The 18,639-nt window shown below is 36.7% G+C and overlaps 2 protein-coding genes across 4 annotated transcripts; one reads left to right on the top strand and one right to left on the bottom strand.

Annotated features, from left to right (window-relative positions):
• Window positions 1-57: 57 nt before the first annotated feature.
• On the bottom strand, window positions 58-6,228 carry LOC137963295 (uncharacterized). Of its 3 annotated transcripts, none has more exons than XM_068810437.1 (5): window positions 5,986-6,227; window positions 2,035-2,152; window positions 1,714-1,945; window positions 1,178-1,239; window positions 58-422 (listed from the first exon to the last, which is right to left on the bottom strand). In XM_068810437.1, exons 1-4 carry the CDS (start codon window positions 6,135-6,137, stop codon window positions 1,211-1,213), a joined length of 531 nt encoding a protein of 176 aa, XP_068666538.1. In that variant the 5' UTR covers window positions 6,138-6,227; the 3' UTR covers window positions 58-422; window positions 1,178-1,210. The 3 variants fall into 3 exon arrangements, with proteins under 3 accessions (XP_068666538.1, XP_068666540.1, XP_068666537.1); XM_068810439.1 differs by lacking the exon at window positions 58-422 and having other exon boundaries at window positions 979-1,239; window positions 1,714-1,743; window positions 1,880-1,945; window positions 5,986-6,228; XM_068810436.1 differs by lacking the exon at window positions 58-422 and having other exon boundaries at window positions 979-1,239; window positions 5,986-6,226.
• A 1,488-nt stretch (window positions 6,229-7,716) lies between these two features.
• On the top strand, window positions 7,717-18,544 carry LOC137963288 (uncharacterized). The gene is made up of 2 exons (XM_068810432.1): window positions 7,717-8,220; window positions 17,662-18,544. Exons 1-2 carry the CDS (start codon window positions 7,724-7,726, stop codon window positions 18,299-18,301), a joined length of 1,137 nt encoding a protein of 378 aa, XP_068666533.1. The 5' UTR covers window positions 7,717-7,723; the 3' UTR covers window positions 18,302-18,544.
• The last annotated feature ends 95 nt before the right edge of the window (window positions 18,545-18,639 follow it).

The following is an 18,639-nucleotide window of genomic DNA, read 5'->3' as shown; positions in this document are numbered from 1 at the left end:
CATAAATGTTCACCACTGAAATGTAGATTTTTTTAATTATTTAAAAATGAGTCCAACGAAAAGGATTTATTGCCACCCACCCACCAAACTTCTCAATATGTTTGTTGATATTAAAAAAATCTTAAATATTAGACAAAATTTATAATAAATCGAACAAAAAGGATTTATTCCGCAATTAACCCACCTCCCTCTAAGTGGATCACTTGAACAATTAAGGAGAGGGCTCACCCACCCACCTCTGACTGGGTCACTTGAACAATTAAGGAGAAGGTTCACCCACCCACCTTTAAATGGATCACTTGAATAATTAAGGAGAAGCCCTTGTTGGCTGCATCACATCCTTATGTCGACAACAACTCCCTCCTTCCCTCCACCCACCTCTAAGCGGGTTTCTTGAACAATTAAGGGGAAGTCCTCTTTGGCTGCATTGCATCCTTATGTTTGTCAATATTAAAAAACAATATCAAATTTACAAAAAGGGACCACATTGTGTCCTTAAGTTTGTTGCATTAAAATTTTCCTTAAAATATTAAAATTATTTATTCTATAGTAAATCATACAAAAGAGATCCATTAAATATGAGGAGTATATAGGAATTGTGGTTATATTCTAGGGCTTATAGAATCAATTAACCCTTATAAGAAAAGGGTGATTCAAAAGATAATAAGGTAATGCACAGATAAAGTAGATCATTCTGAGGATAAAAAATGTATTAGATCATTATAGGACCATCTTTTAAAAAAAAAATGTAAATATATGTGTTGATAATAGATACCTAAGTACTGTCAGTCCCATATGAGAAAACAACACAAAGTAGGAGAGAACTTAGGCAGATGAATAAATTTTGAGTATTTTCACTGGATGCACAAGTGCTACTACCACTTTTCTTATCACAATAATAAGGCAAGGTTTCTAGTTAGCAGCAATTACTCAGATGCCGTGTATCCCTACTTTTGCTGGTTATAGACAATCCATGGATGGAACTAATGTATCCAGACGAGGATCAGAGCCAGCTGATCCTCCATGAGAAAGACATGGTTCATCATATACACCCAAAATGTTCTGTTTGTCATTACAAATACAAGGGTAACAGAAAGTGGAAAAGCGGAACACTAGTCTGTCTGCAACAGCATAACCAAAGTTTATCAGGTTGAAAGACTGGAACTGAAATAAATACCTTTCTATTACTCATTTTCATCCTTGGCATGTATCAAACTTTTATGCGGACTACAAAGGAACCTGTTAATCAGAACCAACAGTGAAATAATAAAACAATTATTAACACATAAGAACAAATATTTATAATCATATTAATCAACCAACGTTCATCTAATTAACTTCATTTCTGAACAAATTACCACATATAAACTTTTTTAGCACAACTACGTGTATTCATGAATTGAAACTGTCTGATTGATCTGACTACATCTTGAGAGGCAAAAGCCCTCTGGTAGCAGAATTGAGGGATCTCAATCATCCAGTCGGTTCAAAGTAGGTCATCTTGATCTCTATTAGTGCTAGATCACACTATTGTTTCTTTGCACCGGAGTAAAAAGTAAAATGGTAGATGCTACACACAAGAGATAGGAGAACAAATCAATTTCTCTGATTTCAATATTTTTTCTCTAACATTCTGAGAAACAGTTCTGCACTTTAAGAGTGAGCATCCATCATGGGCCAGTTAAGTAATTTGATTCGTATAGTTAAACTTACATGCAGGAAGGTTAGATATGTCTGCAGAAACTGCACAAGGAATCCCCAAATTAGTCAGTGCTCCTCTAATGATCCCACATGGGAAGTATAGATGCATGCTAGTTGCTTGAGAAGCCTTATCAGCTACATGTGAAGGGTCAGTGGCAGGAGATAAATTTGGGCTTACTGGAGTTGGATCATAAGACACCCGGGTAAGCCATAGGAACCGGTTATCTTGCAACACGAAAGTGCCCTGCAATGTGTGAATTTTGAATTACATATTGAAACATAATTTATACAACCTTTCAAATTTATTTTCTTATTCTGATTGTATGGACTTACCCTGTGATTAGTTTTGAGGTTGTCAATCTGCTTCTTGAAGAGCTCAGACCAGAAATCTTTGCAAATAAACTTGATTGCCTCCAGATGATCACTAAAACGAGGGCGCTCCATTGTATACCTGGACTGAATCATAAGGTCACTAAGATTTGACTATGTAATTCTTGTTTAAAAGAATTCCCAAAAACAGATAACTTGAAGAAACAATGAAAAGGGAATGGAGATGCAGTCGTAAGTGGCACCTGATACATAATGCAGTCATCAGCTTATTATGCATTAAATAAATGCACTACTGGCAGAAATGGCAACAAAGATACTGCACTAAAAATAATATACTATGAGAAAAAAAATTCTCAAGAAGGGCAAAACACAGAAATGGAAACAGAACTTCAAAGTGCACATCCCCAAAGATTACCAACACGTGATAGTCTAATACTGCTTCAGAGTAAGCTACAGATGGCCCTAGATATAAACTTTATTCTTGAACTCGTTTAGAAATCTGATTGGTGAACATTAAATAGTCAATCAACAAAAGTATTAGCCAGTTATAAATTTCATTACATCTTAAATAAAACAACAACTTTTAATACGAGGAGATTACTTTCTTTGGAAGGGTAACTGCAGCTCCTTTTTAATCCCCAACAACACCTACTACCTGTCTGTGTAAGCTAAAAATAACTGATTTTTTAATGTTAGTCTACTTGTACCAACATGATGTAGGTAAAAAATCATCAGGAAAAAAATCTATTTTCCATCCATATTCGAGTGCCTGGTACTATGAGACAAGTGGCAAAAAAGAAACCCAACAAGCAAAATGTATTGCAGTCTGAAATTGCACAATTTGTAGGAAGTGTTCACGTCAATCTTCATGGTTTCAGATCAGCTTTTCAACTCTTGTATTGGATTGAGGCTCATTGCCTCAGGAAACAACTAAACTTAAAAAGTATAAGAGGGAAGTAACTTGTTCATGCTTCATTTTGCACTGGCAAAATGAATTTTTTTTGCAATAATGGCCCATTTGATTTGGACATAAAAAACTCCATTTCAGCTATGGAAGTCACCTCTATATGGATATTTGGCCTAATGCTATGCCATTGGCATCCCTCTCAATGAAACTTTTCTCAATGGTCAATGGTTCAAAACTTCTAGATAGATGGGCAATCCCTCTCACCCCCCAAATCCCCACCCCCATCAGCACCGGCTCATTTGTTAGGAATTTAAGTGTAAAGATAGTTTCCTGAAGCCAAAGATATGAAGGAATCATCATTCGTTACCAGATAAAGAAAGTAAATATGATTCACACATTGGAAAAAAAATCAGAATAAAACCTTTTAGTTAAGGAATAGTCTCATATGGATTAATAAAAACAAATATGTTGAGTTTATTAGTTGGAAAAGAGGTTTCCTAAGATGGCTAGTCATTTTGGGATAGGCCTTGAACCCATTTCATATGGTATCAGAGCAGGTACATCTGTGGGCCTCCACCCAAATTATCCTTCTACGAACATTATCAATTGGGTATGATGCAAGAACAGCACCATTTGTCATCACCCAACCCAATGCAAAACTAGCAAAGAAGCTATCCTGCATCTTTCCTGTAAGTACAGCAAGCTTCAAAGAGTCATGCATTCCAAAGAATTTTCATCGACATTGGTGGAGACACTAAGAAATTAAAAATCAAGCACCACCTGATCCAAACTTCTTCCCCAATAAAATCACCTCCAACTCATCACAAACCTGCAAGCACGCCAGCAGCAGCAACTGCACGGAGAATATTTGCACCAGCACCCTTGAAGAGAGACTTTGCCCCTTCATTCTTCAGGATTTGAGAAAAGGCATCCAAAGAGCTCTTGTATTTAACAGCTTTACCTGAGGTCATCATCATCCTTATGTAAGTGACTCCTTTAGGAGTCCCATTCTCAATCTTCTACTCTTTTCACCTCTCTGCTATGTGGCCATAGGACCCAACATAGGTAAATGGCATAAGATTCAGGCAAAGATCTAATTTGTGTCCAAACAACTCTAGAGCTTTTGGATTACTAACATAATACCTAGGAGTTGGTATCAAAGCAAGAACAGCATTTTGAGATAAAAATGGCAACCTGATGGGAGCAAAAGCCAGTATAAAGTAGGCCATCTTGGATATCAACATGGAAGTATGGTCGATTCTTACATGCATTTGGGGCTTAAACTGTGGAAGGCATTGGGTGGGCCAGCCTACCATATAATAAGGTGAAGGGTCTAACTTCTCATGCTCCATCAATTTGGTGCTTTTGACATGTTAGCAAGGTCCCTAAAATACTCCAGTGCCATATTCCCTTTGAAGGCACTAACATTTTGTAGGGTGTCTGAAAAGATAAAGTTCAAGTTAAAAAAAAAAAAAAAAAAAAAAAGGGCTAACCCTCTCTTTGCATTATGGCCATAAGCCCTTAATCATGTTCTTAATCAAGAGATTTCTCATTTTATAAAAAAAATCAAGAGATTTATAATGAAACTAGGGCCTCTCAGATCAAATCCTAATCAAATTGCCATCTAGGCAGCTTGTCTATTTCCAACTAGGAAAAAGCCATTGGAGGTTAATTGCTAGGAAAAGACTTCCTTTATGGTGAAAACATTACGTCCTCTACAATAGAGACACCTTCAATGCAACAAATAAAATGTATCTCCCCTGCTTATATTTTTGGATTCAAGAAAAACTGATTTCTGGGGCCTATCTGGTTATCCGTGCAAATTTATGAGATGTTTTTTTGTTCCAAAATGCATTTTTGGCTTCTAAAAATTGTACAGACCTCCTGCTTAAGATTTCATTGAACTCCAGTTTGATGAACATTCCTGCAGAAACAATGGAACAGCAGGCTGTGGAAAAACCTTTTACAACAAATTTATGAAGGTTGTATTAATGCTCCAAGACAAACATGGAATTAAAGGTGTACAGGTACCCATTCATGGGAATCGTTCGAGGTCAATACGAAACCTGTATTTGATATGATTAGCTGGCTAGCAGGTCAAGGTGGGGTTGTCCCCATAACTAATTATGAGGATATTTTATAAATATTTTAAAGTAGGGGCAAATTTACTTTAATAATTTTTTATCCAAATAGATGATGTCCTAGAGGAAAGAAGTCCATAATTTCCACCTTAAATTTGCCCTCGGTGAGAAGAGGTTGGTTTCCCTTAAAGAAACCACTTAGAAGGTTAGTTGCCCTAAACCGGAATCAATTTCTTGCATACATACACTAGTTATCCCTGCAATTCCTCGTCCTGTCAATGTTCCACCAATTTCATCAAATTCTACCCAAAATATATAAAACCCCAATTAATATCGATGGGTGTTGTAACAGGCTGCGGTAAGAAGATATACCTTTTCCACCATTTGCCACTTGCACCTTGTTTCTTACCCTTTTACCATAAACATAAGCACAGGCTCAACCTGACCAATCACAACCACAGTGCCCCATAACATTTTTTCGAGAAATGGTTCACGGAATTCAAGTTAAATTCAGCAGGACCGATATCAGTAAAATAACAATTAGTTTTTTTTTAAAACAAAAAAAGAGAAAATAAAGGTCCCTCTCAACTAGTGCTATCGTTTCTCCTGCAAACGAAGGATTAAGTCCCTCTCCGTTTCATATTAGATTGTTAAAAAAACAAAAAAATGGGAGAATTCATGTTAGATAAGTGACAGCATTCTAGTTGTGTTGTTATCCTTTTTTTTTTTCTTTCTTTGAAAGAGTTTTATTTTTGTTTTACTCAGCTGAATTTCATGTACCTTATTAATAGATCTGCTGCTATGAAACCAATCACATAGATCGACGAGCTATAAGCCCCCAGAACCCCAATTTTGACGTGCAAAAATCATTACAGAAGCAGATCCCAATCTATCAATGAATGGGAACGAACTAAAACAGAATCGAGAACAATAAATAAGATTTGAGGAATGATCAGCTTCGCTTACCTTTCAGCGAGCTGGTGTCCGACCTGAAACCCAATAGCTTCAATTCTTTGAGCAGCGATTTCAGGATGGGTGGAGTAAAGGCGTGAGCAGTAGGCAGAGACCATTTCTATCACCATGCTGTCCACGCAACTTTCGGCCACCTCCCTCCCCATTCTTCCTCGGTTTCAGCCTTTTCCCTTCCTGTTTTGGTACGCGAGAGTAAAATGAGTTTAACGGACTCTCTTCTGCTAGCTCTTCGAGATGAAGACTGGGTTCCACACCGTGATTTGAAGTCTGGGAAGGGTGAATTCGGGACGATGGACTCCGACTACGGAGACCGACTAATTATGCTGGGTAATTTTGTAATAGAGCCCAGAAGGCTGGATGTGTTATCAAATGCCGCCAACTAGATGTATTTCTTTTTCAAAATAGAAGATCGATCCGATAAATAAATAACATTTTTTTAAATAATTTTTATATTTGTATATAAATTATTTATAAAATAAATAACAATTTTTTTTAAAAATTATAATTGTATATAAATTATTTATAAAATAAATAACATTTTTTAAATATTTTTTATATTTGTATATAAAATATTTTAAAAATAATTTTTATATTTGTATATAAATTATTTATAAAATAAATAAAAATTTAAGGCACTCATGTATAAATTTTTATATTTAAATTTATTGATTGATTTCATTTCAATAAAACTCATTAAATATAAAAAATATTGCTTTTAACTCCTTTTTTAACTGCATCCGTTATGTCGTTTACTTAATAAAAATACATAAAATGACCTTATTAAAATATCTAAAAAAACTTATTATCTAATTATTATATCTAATAAGTATTTAAGTCTTTTTACTTCCTAGATAAATAAATAAATAAAATAAGATTATATTCAAGTATAATTTATAATTGTACCTCCTTTCAAATATTTTTTATATTTATATTATAGATAAATTATGAAAATATGAAAAAAATAAAATTAAAAGTACCTAGATAAGTATTTGGTATAAAGATGTATTATTATATTATTATATATATTTTAAGAAGGTTTTTTATATAGTTTTTTTTATTATGTCGTGTTGTTGAATTACAGTAAACAAAAGGTTAAAATAAAATATTTTTTACTGATTTTATTGAAATAAAATCCGATCTTATGAACAATGTGTCTTCGTCTTTATCTCTCTCTGTTGAAGCCACAACAGGTTGTTTGTCGTAGGCCATGTTTAAGTCGAAGTAGCTTATATGCGTCATTGTCTCCTTTCATGGCCAACCAAGTGATTAGCCGAATGTATATTTTTTTTGAGTAAAAAAACCCGACAAATATTATATTAATTTTTTTATAACACTTGCAAAATAAAAACATCTAAATAATAATAAATAAATAAATTTCCTAACTAAATATTGGATCAAAAGATAAAAATTTGTATATATAATGAATTAAACTTGAAAAGTTAAGTGATAAGGTCACATTTATTAGATTCAATTGCAGTAAAGAATGTGGCTTAAATTAGATACATTTTAATTATATACAATATTAGAAATAATTGCATCCCTATAGTCGTATTTAAGAGTGTTTCAATTTTATAACCATAACTTGAAATTACGTAAAAACCCAAAAAAAGATCCGATTACGCAATCGGATTCACTTGGTGTCCGATCCGGTTCCGAATTCGGCGAATACACTGCCCTCCCCTTCCTAAAACTGACGGAAAGAATCTATTTCCGGGTTCGAGATTTTGTGCGAATGGAAGACGCGCACAAGGCCATGGCACAGCAGCAACAGCAACAGCAACAGCAGCAGCAGCAACTGCTGTTGCAGCAACAACACCAACAGCAGCAGCAGCAACAGCTCCTCCTGTTTCAACAGCTGCAGCAGCAGCAACAACAAGCAGCAGCTCAGGCGGCTGCCATTTCCCGCTTCCCTTCCAATATCGATGCCCACCTCCGTCCCCCTGGCGGCTTGCACCGCCCGCCATTCCATCTTCAGAATCAACACGCCCAATCCCAGCAGAACCTGCCTGCGCAGCAGCAATTCCACCAACAAAACCAAAATAAACAGCCGCAACAGCAGCAGCAGCCGCAGCAGCAACAACCACAGCAGCAGCCGCAGCAGCAAAAAGTGAATGTGGGTCGTGGACCCAATAGTCAGACGGAACTGGAGATGGCCCACCAGGACGCGTGGCGTATATGCCATCCTGACATTAAACGCCCCTTCTCCTCCCTGGAAGATGCTTGTGAGAGGTACTATTAGGGTTTTCTTTCTTTATCTGCTCCTTTCTCTCGCATCATCCGTTAGATAATATCTCTCATTTAAAGCAATATTCGTGGTGGCATTAGGGTTTTGCTCTTGGTAATTCACTGGTTTTAATTTCTGGGGAGATATAGATCCACATAATATGTGAGGTCTTTGTGGGTTGTCCAATATCCTGTTGCATTTGATTCTGACGTCTTGCGTTTATGGTTTGAACTGGTCATTATGGGAATGCCATATGTGACTCTTTTATGTTTTTTTCTTTTTTCCTTCCAGTTGTTTGAAGTGAAATGCAGGTTTATGCTGGATACTGTCTAAGGGTCACTTTTCTTGCGCTAAAGATTAATAATTGACGAGAAATTTGACTTTTGTGCGTTCATTATGTTGACTGAAAGTCAACATCCGTCTTTTTTCCTTCGACTGTTTTGTCTTGACATTGGCTGAAAAATGCTGTTGAATTTTTTATTTTTCCACCAAAATATATGTTTTGTAATTGGGAATGGGGAAGTGCCCAATAATTTTCACTGACAGATTTGCCTGTTTAACACATTGGCATTTTAAAATTGGTACTACAATGGTGATAGGAGATGCATCAGAACGGGGTAACTCTGGTTGGTGCTTCTGTTGTGTCAGTTCTGTGTCATAATCTGCATGCTTCAATTTATGAAGGTTTTGGACATGTAGTTGAATCATATCTGGGATGTTTAGGTGTTATATCTAACCTACACTCTTCCATTTTATACCCCTGCTTAAAATTTAGGTATAGTCTATCAAATGTCCTTTTCTTATTGCTCATGTATCTGTTTTCTATCAGCTATTTGAATTTTTCCTGATTGTGCTTGTACTGGACCGATCACTCTGGTCATCTTCGAGAGTCAGTACTCTTTGTAGCACTTTTATATATATTCCTTTTATCTGTTTTATGCATTTTTCGTCAAAGATGAAAAGGTAACAGAAAGGTATCAGGAAAATAGTTGATGTTTGTGAAATGTTGATGAATATTCAAGTAATGTAGAAGGCAATCATTCTAATGTAAGCATGGCAAAAGCTTTTCAGTTTGTGCGAATCCGTGATTCTGTGTTTGACAATTATTAAAAACTGCTCTTGTGCTTAAATTTTGAGGAGAACATTGGGAAGAGATGAATAAGATGGTAATCTTTTATGCTTGAACTCTTGATTTTTTATTTTTTTATTTTTATTTTGTCTTGATTAGAGATACATTGATTGCAACTCTATATCATCTATAAGTTAAGCTCATCGACTGAACCACTTGTTTGGCTACTAATCATTTGAAATGAGAGGTTCGAATGGGTGGTACTACGTATTCAAACCTAGTCGGAAAAGATGGTTGGAAAACAGAAATTGGACCTTTGATTGATGCACCTTTATAAATATAAGACACATTTTGGTTGATACGGTTACTTTGGATGGATCAGAATCCATATTCTGTACTCCCATTTCATATCCCATGCTTAACCTTGCAGGTACTTGTTTTGTGCTGACTCAAGGTACTATCATGTATAGATAATGATTTGGTTTTGAAAGTCATCTCAAAGCCAAATTAGACATTCGTAATGAGTTCAATGAGATTGAGAGCTAGTTATATAACTGGACAGCAACTTAGACATAACTGTTCTTGTATGAGACTTGAGGACAGCATATGCATGTCCTTGAACAAGTCAAAGGCCTGATGACTTCTATAATAAGATAGAAAAGGTAGATCAGGTCTCTATTCTCGACTAGAATCAAGTAGGCTGCTCTCTGTATGGGGTTAGAGGTGCTTGCTGACAAAAAAACCAGACAGTGTCTTGCAGTCAGTTCTTTGTATGTTGTTGCTGCTGCTTATCGGTATTAGCTATTCAAATATTCTGATATTCATTTTGACACCTTTATATCTTTTTGCATTCTGTCATGATCCTTTTAGAGGATTTAATTGTCACTCTTTAATGCGATTGGATTCAACATTCAGCAATCAGCATTCATTCAACTAAACAAGTTTACGTGTTTGTTTTTTGTATCCTCTGTTTCTCCTATACAATCCTTATTTTCATTTTTCTTACCGTCCCTGTGTCCTCGATTGGAATTGTCTTAGCAATCTTGCATGAACATTATTCTTTATTGCTAATATTTACTCAGCAATTCAGACAAGTACTTGGTTCTGTTAGATCATGTGTCTGTTTCTGTTAATTTCACCCCATGCAACCCTCACCTGCACATCCTCTTCCATTTTTGGTTGGTGAGGAGGTGTTTCAAGTCTCTATAAAAAGTTATATGTCCCCGCTCTTAAAAGAAATTAGATTATTCTCTATTGTTAGCTATTTTACCTTCTGTTGTGAAAAACTTAAAATCCCTTAATATGTGATCAGGGCGACACATACATGGAAGGAACACTGTTCATTAGAGCCATGTACCATTCATAGTGGATTAAGGAACAGGAATACTCTGCCATGTTGTTTTATGAATTGACTGTTAAATTAGTTAAGTTGGTCTTATTCACGTCTTCTTTCACCTCTCCAGCTGCATCATTTAACACTTTGTCTACTTTTTGCTAATCCCATAATTATCATTTGCAAAAAAATTTCTGAATTTTTGGTCTACCATTTTTAATCATGGAAGTTACATGGGCTTTTGAAGGATGAAAACAATGATGTCAGTAAAATACATGAAAGCAAGAACCTACCACTGGAATCAACGTGTTGTTTCTAAGGGAAAATTTCTTCGTCAACAATGTATTGTAGGGAGATGGTGTTCTTGTCAAGGAATCTACTATATGGTTGGCACTATTAGGATTGTGAGACCAAGAAACAGTCAAAAGTCATACAATGATCCTCAACCTCCTCAAAAACATGAATAAAGTGCCTTGGGGAGTTTCTCTCCACATTTAATTGGTGACAACTGCCAAATCACCTTCCACCAGAAGAGGCTCAAAGAAAGTTCCAGTGTAGACTGTAATCCCCAGCAGCTAAGTACAATGGCCTCAACGGAGTCACATGACTAAAATGTAGAATATGCAAGTTGAATGCTAGCAACACTGTTATGAATCACACCAGCCCCTTGGGCCAGCTTGAGATTACCTCTAGCACCATCAAAGCTGAGCTTAAACCACAACTAGTTGGGGGTTGGAGGGGGAGACAGTTAATGGAGAATCTCCATTCTAAAGAGAAGCTACTCTCCACTTACAATAGAGTTTTTGACATGCCTAAAATCCTGGAAATGTCTAGCACAAAGGAGGGTATGATAAATTGTTTTTTCAACCACTCCACCAATTGAGCAGCTTTACCCTCAATTATTCTCCCATCCTTTCTTTTCAAACAACATGAAATACATTCATATCATCTCAAATGAATCTTCATTATTTTCTCGCCTAACATTGTTGCCTCGAGATGTTCCTAGGTTTAATGCACATTCATCTTGACATTCTCATCCCTCTCATCTTTATTTTCTGTAGATTGTGCTTCTCACTACCTACAGTGCTCTATAAAGTGTGGTTTTTCTTACAGTCTTCTTCTAGCGTGCTGCCTTCACCCTCTTCAGCACATGCCTATGATATTGGACCCAAACACTGATATCCACTTCAGCAATCAACATTGTTCTTACCTCCTCAGTTTTCTTTCTTTTGTTTAATTAAGGCTAGGCAGTGGAAAGAGACTCTTTGGGACGTACCTTGGTCCTTAATTTGGAGGAGATGGGCAAATTAGCTATTGAAGATTGTTAAAGTTTAGGGTTATTTGTTAATTGTACTAGTGTATTGTGTCCTTAAAGTTTAGTTAGAAAGATGTTAATTAGATGTGTTCAATTATGTAATTTTTGTCTTTTTTCATTGTTGTTTTATGGTTGCAAGTGAGAAAAGTGTAATAGGGGTAATATGGTCTCTTGTAATCACTTAAGCTGTTTAATAAATGGAGCTAGGAGTCAACCAGACACCCTAACAAGTCTGCTTTCACAATGCAGTCATTCTCTCCCTTCTCTTCCACTTTCTTTCTCTTAAATTCTTCTTTTTCATAGATTTCATGGTATCAGAGCAATCTATCTGATTGCTGAAGTCTTCTGACAAGTTTTTTCTTCTCCTCAAAACTGCAAATACTCCAAAAAAAGGGTTTTTCCAAAAATTGCTGCTGATTGAAGTTAAAGGTTAGACCTTTTTTCCATTTCTTTGTGCCATAACCTTAAGCTTGATGGCTTGTGCAGTAAATTGAACAGTTTTACGTGATTTTTGTCCTCCTAGATGGTTGTTTGGGATCTTCTATCCCTATTCTGTGCCTATGCTAGTCATACAGACTCTGTGCCTGCCTATGTCATACAGACTATGCATGCTTGTGTCATCAACACTAGGGCTGAAATCGGCCTCAATTATCTTCTTTTGATGCTGTTTTCCTTGGATTACCGGAGTGTATTAGTGCAATTGTATCAATTGTCCCTAATTTTCTGTGCTTTGTGGTCCCCACCTTAACTGCACCGGCTAATACAAGGATTTTTTTGTGAATTTTTTGGTGCTGGTTTCTTTGATACTATATTCCAGCATTTGTTAGTGAGGTTTTGGTGAGAATTGCTCAATGGTTGAAACTGGTGACAGTAGTTACACCCTCCAAGAGCTCAAGAGATTCAGATTCCAAGGAATCTCATACTCTTCAAATAACATCTAAGCTCGATGGATGAAATTAAGTTAATTAGTCCAGGTCTGTTCAAACGTTTCTTAAGGCAAAAAAGAAGCTGAAATTTCTAAGTGAGGCTCCACATTTCCCTCCTAATGATGATTTGGAACTTGAAGATAGTCAACTTATGACTTGACTAGTAAATAGTATGGAGGAAAGTCTAAGTGATTATGTCATGAGCTGTAACTCATTAAAAGAGCTATGGGACACAACAAAAGTTATTTTTTCACAAGAAACTAATCTGTCAAGAATTTATGAGCTATATGCAAAGTGTTTTGGTATGTCAAGGGTGATGGTACAATCAACCAATATTTTTCCGAGATGAGAGGCATTTTGTAAGAAATTAGCGCATTTTATCCTTTTACTATGGATGTTACTGAGCTTCAAAGAGAGAAAAAGCAGATTCAGGTTACTCAGTTTCTAGATAAGTTGAGATCTAAGTACGATGCTATCGAGGCTCACATTCTAGCAAGTGATGGTGACCATACATTTGAGAGAGCTTATAATAGCGTTCTTCGTGCTGAAGGAGCAATGAGAAATGGTAAAACTATTGCTGATTCTGATGCTGCTTTTAATATCTCTTCTTCTACTTCTCGGTTTGAATCATCTGAAGGTAGGGGACGAGGACATGATAGTAGTGGAATAGAAGATGTCTGCATTGTGGCAAATCTAATCACTTCTCAAATAAATGTTGGGATGAATTTGGAAAGCCTACTTGGACTAGTTCAAGTGTCTTTTTAGAAAGCGGAGAAATGGTTAATAGTGAGACTGGGTCTTTTGGTAGTACCTAGGAGACATTACAGAAGATGCTGCAATAGTTGGGTTAATTAGCTTCTCAGGCATCCTCTACTTCTCCAGTGGCTAATACCACAATGACTAGCTTAGGTATGTTTGCACTTCATATTTTCACTCCTTGGGTGATAGATTTTGGAGCCTTCAACCATATGTTAGGTATGTCTTATATTTTCTCAAATGTGTCTCCATCCTTGTCTCATAGATTAGCTACATTAGTTGATGATTCTATTATGTTCGTTTAGGGTGAAGGGGGTGTTCACCCTTCATCTGACATTTCATTAACTTCCGTGTTGTATGTTCCAAAATTCCTTGTCAACTTACTCAGTCAATCAATTGCTCAATCACATTTTTTCCATCTCAGGACTTGCCGACTAGGATTATTGGTTCGGGACATGATAGTGATGGATTGTACTATTTTGACATTGTTCCTGAAAATAAGTCTGTTGCATTAAAGGCTACATCTTCTTCTTATCTATGACATCTTGGCTTTGGAACATTTGTATATAGTCAAGCTATGTCAGTTCATTCCTACTCTACCTTCAAACACTTCATTTGATTGTTAGTTATGTTAGCTAGGGAATCACTACCTTAGTTCGTTTTCTCTTAAGTAGTCGGCATAGTCAACGTCCTTTTTCTTTGGTCCATTCATATGTATGGGTGCTCATGTCAGGTTCCCAGTACTTTTGCCTTCTAAAATTTGACATTTATAGATGATTATAGTCGTGTGACTTGGGTGTTCCTCCTACGGGAGAAAACAAAGTATTTGATGTATTTCTCAAATTTTATGCTGAAATAAAAACACAATTTAGTGCATCCATCCATGTTTTTTATTCAGATAATGACTTTGAATTTGCTAATAGTAAGTTCTCCACTTTTTGCACTATACATGGCATCATTCACAAACATCGTGTGCGTATACTCCTCCAGCAAAATGGGGTAGTAGAATGCTAGATTAGACATCTTCTTGAATTTATAAGACAATTTTGTTCCATTTGAATGTTCCAAAGTCATTCTAAGGAGATAGGGGTGGGCACTGGTCATGTCAGGGTTAGGTTTACCAAAACCCAAACTCAAATCTGATCCCTGACCCCAAAACTTGAACCCAAAAAAACCTGATTCATCAAACCTGAACCAGACCCGATCACTATCCTTGTAACCCCGTTCCTGCCCCATCCCCATAAAACCGTCTCAACCCTGTTTTATATCTGTCTCATATGTAAATCCGACGAGTTTTTTTTCCTTGCCCCATCCCCGACCCGCGGGGTGAAACTACAAACCCAAACCTAGGTTTTTCGGGTCGGGTCGGGTCAGGTTCCCTGTAAAACCCGTCCCTGTAAGAAGATACAATTCTCACATCTTGCTATTTGATTAAGTCTTCTGTGTTAGGTGGTCACATTTCCTATGCATCAGTAAAAATCTGGGAGTAAGTTGTTTAACATACCTCCTTGAGTTTTTGGCTTTGTTTGTTTCGTTCATTGTGTTGGTCCACATATTGATAAATTGACTCATTGGACTATTCAATGTGCTTTTCTTGGGTATTCTAAGCACAAAAAGGGTGTTATGATCCTAATTCTTGAAAAGTGTATGTCTTTGCAAATGTTATTTTCTTTGAAAATACGCCTTATTTTTTGTCGTCTAAGTACCTCCTTCCTAAAGGAGTCTCTCTCTCGAGTCATCTTTACCTATTCCTGTTCTCAATGACCCAACCACCAACACTGACAAAAAGACTACAGAAGCCATTACAAGTGTGTAGAGGAGGCATATGCTTGTGTAATCATCACTAGTTAAGGTCCAAGAATAGCTCAATGGAACCCACTTCTTCATTGCCCCCACCATCAACCTCTATGCTTGCAAATTCTGTCTTGAATAACCTTGATCTTTCTATTTATCTCCAGAAAGGTAAGCGGTCCTGTACTCGACATCCTATTTCTCGTTTTGTGTCCTTTTATTCTTTGTCCTCTAAGTGAAATATAATGTTGATGGCACTGTGGAATGCTATAAATCTAGGTTGGTTACTAAGGGGTACACTCAGATGTATGGTGTTGATGTATTTGACACTTTTTCCCCTATAGTTTAGCATAACATGGTTCGGATTTTGGTGTTAGTAGCAGTCAATAAGGGCTGGTCTTTATACTAGTTTGATATTAAAAATACATTTTTATTTGAAGACTTGTATATTAAAAGTTTCAGAAAGCTATATATGGTTTGAAACAGAGCGCATCTGCATGGTTTGAGAAATTTCATGAGGTGGTAATGTCGTTTGGGTTCCTAGAAGCCATTATGATCATTCCCTATTTATTTTGCATTGACAGTCTAGTATTATTGTATTAGTAGGGTATGTTGATGATATTGTGCTTAGTGGGGATGATGTTAGAGGTATCAAGGATGAAGAATCATCTCAAGCGGCATTTTTCAGACTAAGGACCTTGGTATACTTAAAATATTTAATGGGAATAGAAGTGTCTAGAAGCAAAAAAAAAAAAGGGTATGATTTTATCTCAAAGGAAATATGTGATGGATATACTGAGTGAACATAGATAGTTGGGTGCAAAACCTGTAGACACCCTTTGGAAATAAACTATTGTTTGCATAATGACTATAGTCCACCACTAAGCAATAGAACTATGTACTGGAAACTGGTTGGACAATTAATTTACGCCAGTGTTACTAGGCTCAATATATCATTTCTAGTTGGAGTTGTAAGTTAGTTTATGGACACTCCCAGGAGAGTGCATCTTGAGACAGCACAACGAATTTTGAAGTACTTACAAGAGGCTCCTAGAAAAGGGTTGCATTATAAACCACATAGACACTTAAACATTGTAGGTTTTTTAGATGTTAACTATACATGCTTAAAGTTAGACAAGAAATCTATTGTGCAATATTGTGTTTGTCGGAGGTAACCTTATTGGAAAAGTAAAAACAAAATGTAGTTGCCCGATGAAGTGCTAAAGCTGAATATCAAAAGAGGGCTCATACTGTAAATGAGTTTATGCGGGCAAAATTTTTGTTGCGATAATTTGGTCTTGAAGGAAGTGGTCCCATGACACTTAAATGTGATTGATAAATACCAAGAAATTAGAGGAATTTTGAGTTAGAAGAGGAGAAGTGGTAAAAGGGGAAAGAGAATTGAGAGAAGCAACTGCAGAGACTACGTGGTTTTTCTCTAAAATGAAAACTAATACTTTTGCCTATATAATTTAACTGTGATAACCAAATGACAATGTTTATTGCTAGCAATTTAACGAACTCAACTTATAGAAGTGGATTGTCATTTTATTTGAGATGCAGTGCTAAGCAGTGAAGTCATTACTCCATATGTAAGGTTCACTGACCAAGTTGGAGATTTGTTTATCAAGGCCCTTGGGAAACATATATTCATTGATTTTTTTTCCAAGGTGGGATTAGTAGATATATATGCCCCAACTAGAGGGGGAGTGTTAAATTTAGGGGTATTTTGGTAATTTTATAGTGTATTGTGTCCTGAAGTTCTAGTTAGAAAGATGTTAATTAGATATGTTCAATGATATATTTGTCTTTTGTTTATGCTGTTTTATCGCTGTAAGTCAGATAAGTGTAATAGGGGTATAATATGACTTTTTTCTCTTATAATCATTTAAGCTGTTCAATAAAAGGAGTTAGGGGTTGACAAGACTTCTCTCTCTACGAGTCGTTCTCTCCCTTCTCATTTTCTTCTCTTCCACTTTCTTCCTCTTGAATTCTTCATTTTTCTTAGTTCCAAAGAGAATATAGTTCAAATAGTTTTGCATTAATTTGGGAACTGACCCAAGTTGTTACTGTCTTAAATGTTTATTACATAGTGGTATGCTTGTTTTGTGAATGATGAATGTACAGTTTGCTTTATAAAAAAATGCCATTTTCTTCAATAAAGAATGCCACTTTCATAGATAAAATAAAAAAGCCTGCTTTTTCCTTTGAAGTTTACTATTACTTCTACTTTCTCACTGCAATGAGACATTGCAGGCTATTACCTTATCATGTAGTGGCTGATTATGAAGCAGAAGAGGATGACAAAATCCTCGATTCTGACACAACAGGTCAGATGCCATCCCGCTCCCAACAGTGGGACCATACCATTGCAGCGAAGCTTGGTGAATTCACTTCCACGTTTGAGAAGCAGGTTCTTGCTTTCAACATAATCTCCCGCAAGCGGGCCCAAGGAGAGTTCAGGTCAGAGGAGAGACTGATGATTGAGCAGGCCCTTCTACAGGACGAAAAGCAGGCCATGTTAGAACTAAGAGCAGAGATTGAATCAAGAGAAAAGGCTGGGCGAGAAGCTAAGATGAGAATGGCGATGGCTCAAGCAGAACAGGCTCGGGCTGAGGCACAGGCTCAGGCCCAAGCGGAGATGATGATGAAGCGTGGCCCAATGAGGGCAAATGCAGTTGGATCCCAGGGAGAGTCAATTGAAGGCCACACCATGGGCTTGCAAGAACAAGGAGTTAACATGGATGACATACTTCATGGCTGGGGAAGTGGTCAGAGGGAAGATGAAGATCCACCAGAGGATTTCTTGAATGATGGGAATGAACATGAAAATGGGGAGGCTGGAGTGCAGGATGAGTGGCGGGAGGCTGGAGAATTTGACTTGAATAGTAGGTAGTGGGGGTGAAGCATTTACTATTTGTTGAAAGCGCAGATGCAGTGACAATGATACTCCTACATTTGTTACAGAGAGGTGTTGGTATAATCACTTGCACAATGGTTGAAATTGAAGTTGCTTGTATGACAATTGTTGCAAGATGGTGGGAGTTGAAGTTGCTTGTATAATTGCGAGATTAAAGGAAATTGGAGTTATATGTACAATGCTTATTCGCAAGTCGGTGGAATTTGAAATTGTTAATGAGTTGTGAGTAGACCAAAATTCTATTCTTCGGTCCAATCTGAGGTATTTTAGCTGGCTAAGGTCGATGCTATTATGGGCTGTGGGAGTGGCAGGTT

Source organism: Aristolochia californica, unplaced genomic scaffold (genome assembly GCF_029961685.1).
Source record: "Aristolochia californica isolate CCGP_79_NKW_82.1479 unplaced genomic scaffold, dmAriCali1.0.hap1 SCAF_1, whole genome shotgun sequence".
In the NCBI taxonomy this organism is placed as follows: domain Eukaryota; kingdom Viridiplantae; phylum Streptophyta; class Magnoliopsida; order Piperales; family Aristolochiaceae; genus Aristolochia; species Aristolochia californica.
The sequence above is the reverse complement of the archived record's forward strand: the minus strand, read 5'-3'. Positions and strand labels throughout refer to the sequence as shown.

Excerpts from the sequence above, each read along its gene's own strand:
- LOC137963295 (XM_068810437.1), bottom strand. The coding sequence starts at position 6,137 with ATGGGGAGGGAGGTGGCCGAAAGTTGCGTGGACAGCATGGTGATAGAA. Across the intron at positions 2,153-5,985 it reads GGACACCAGCTCGCTGAAAG|GTATACAATGGAGCGCCCTC; the intron begins GTAAGCGAAGCT and ends GATTCAGTCCAG. Across the intron at positions 1,240-1,713 it reads CATATCTAACCTTCCTGCAT|GTTCCTTTGTAGTCCGCATA; the intron begins GTAAGTTTAACT and ends TCTGATTAACAG.
- LOC137963288 (XM_068810432.1), top strand. The coding sequence starts at position 7,724 with ATGGAAGACGCGCACAAGGCCATGGCACAGCAGCAACAGCAACAGCAA. Across the intron at positions 8,221-17,661 it reads CTGGAAGATGCTTGTGAGAG|GCTATTACCTTATCATGTAG; the intron begins GTACTATTAGGG and ends GAGACATTGCAG.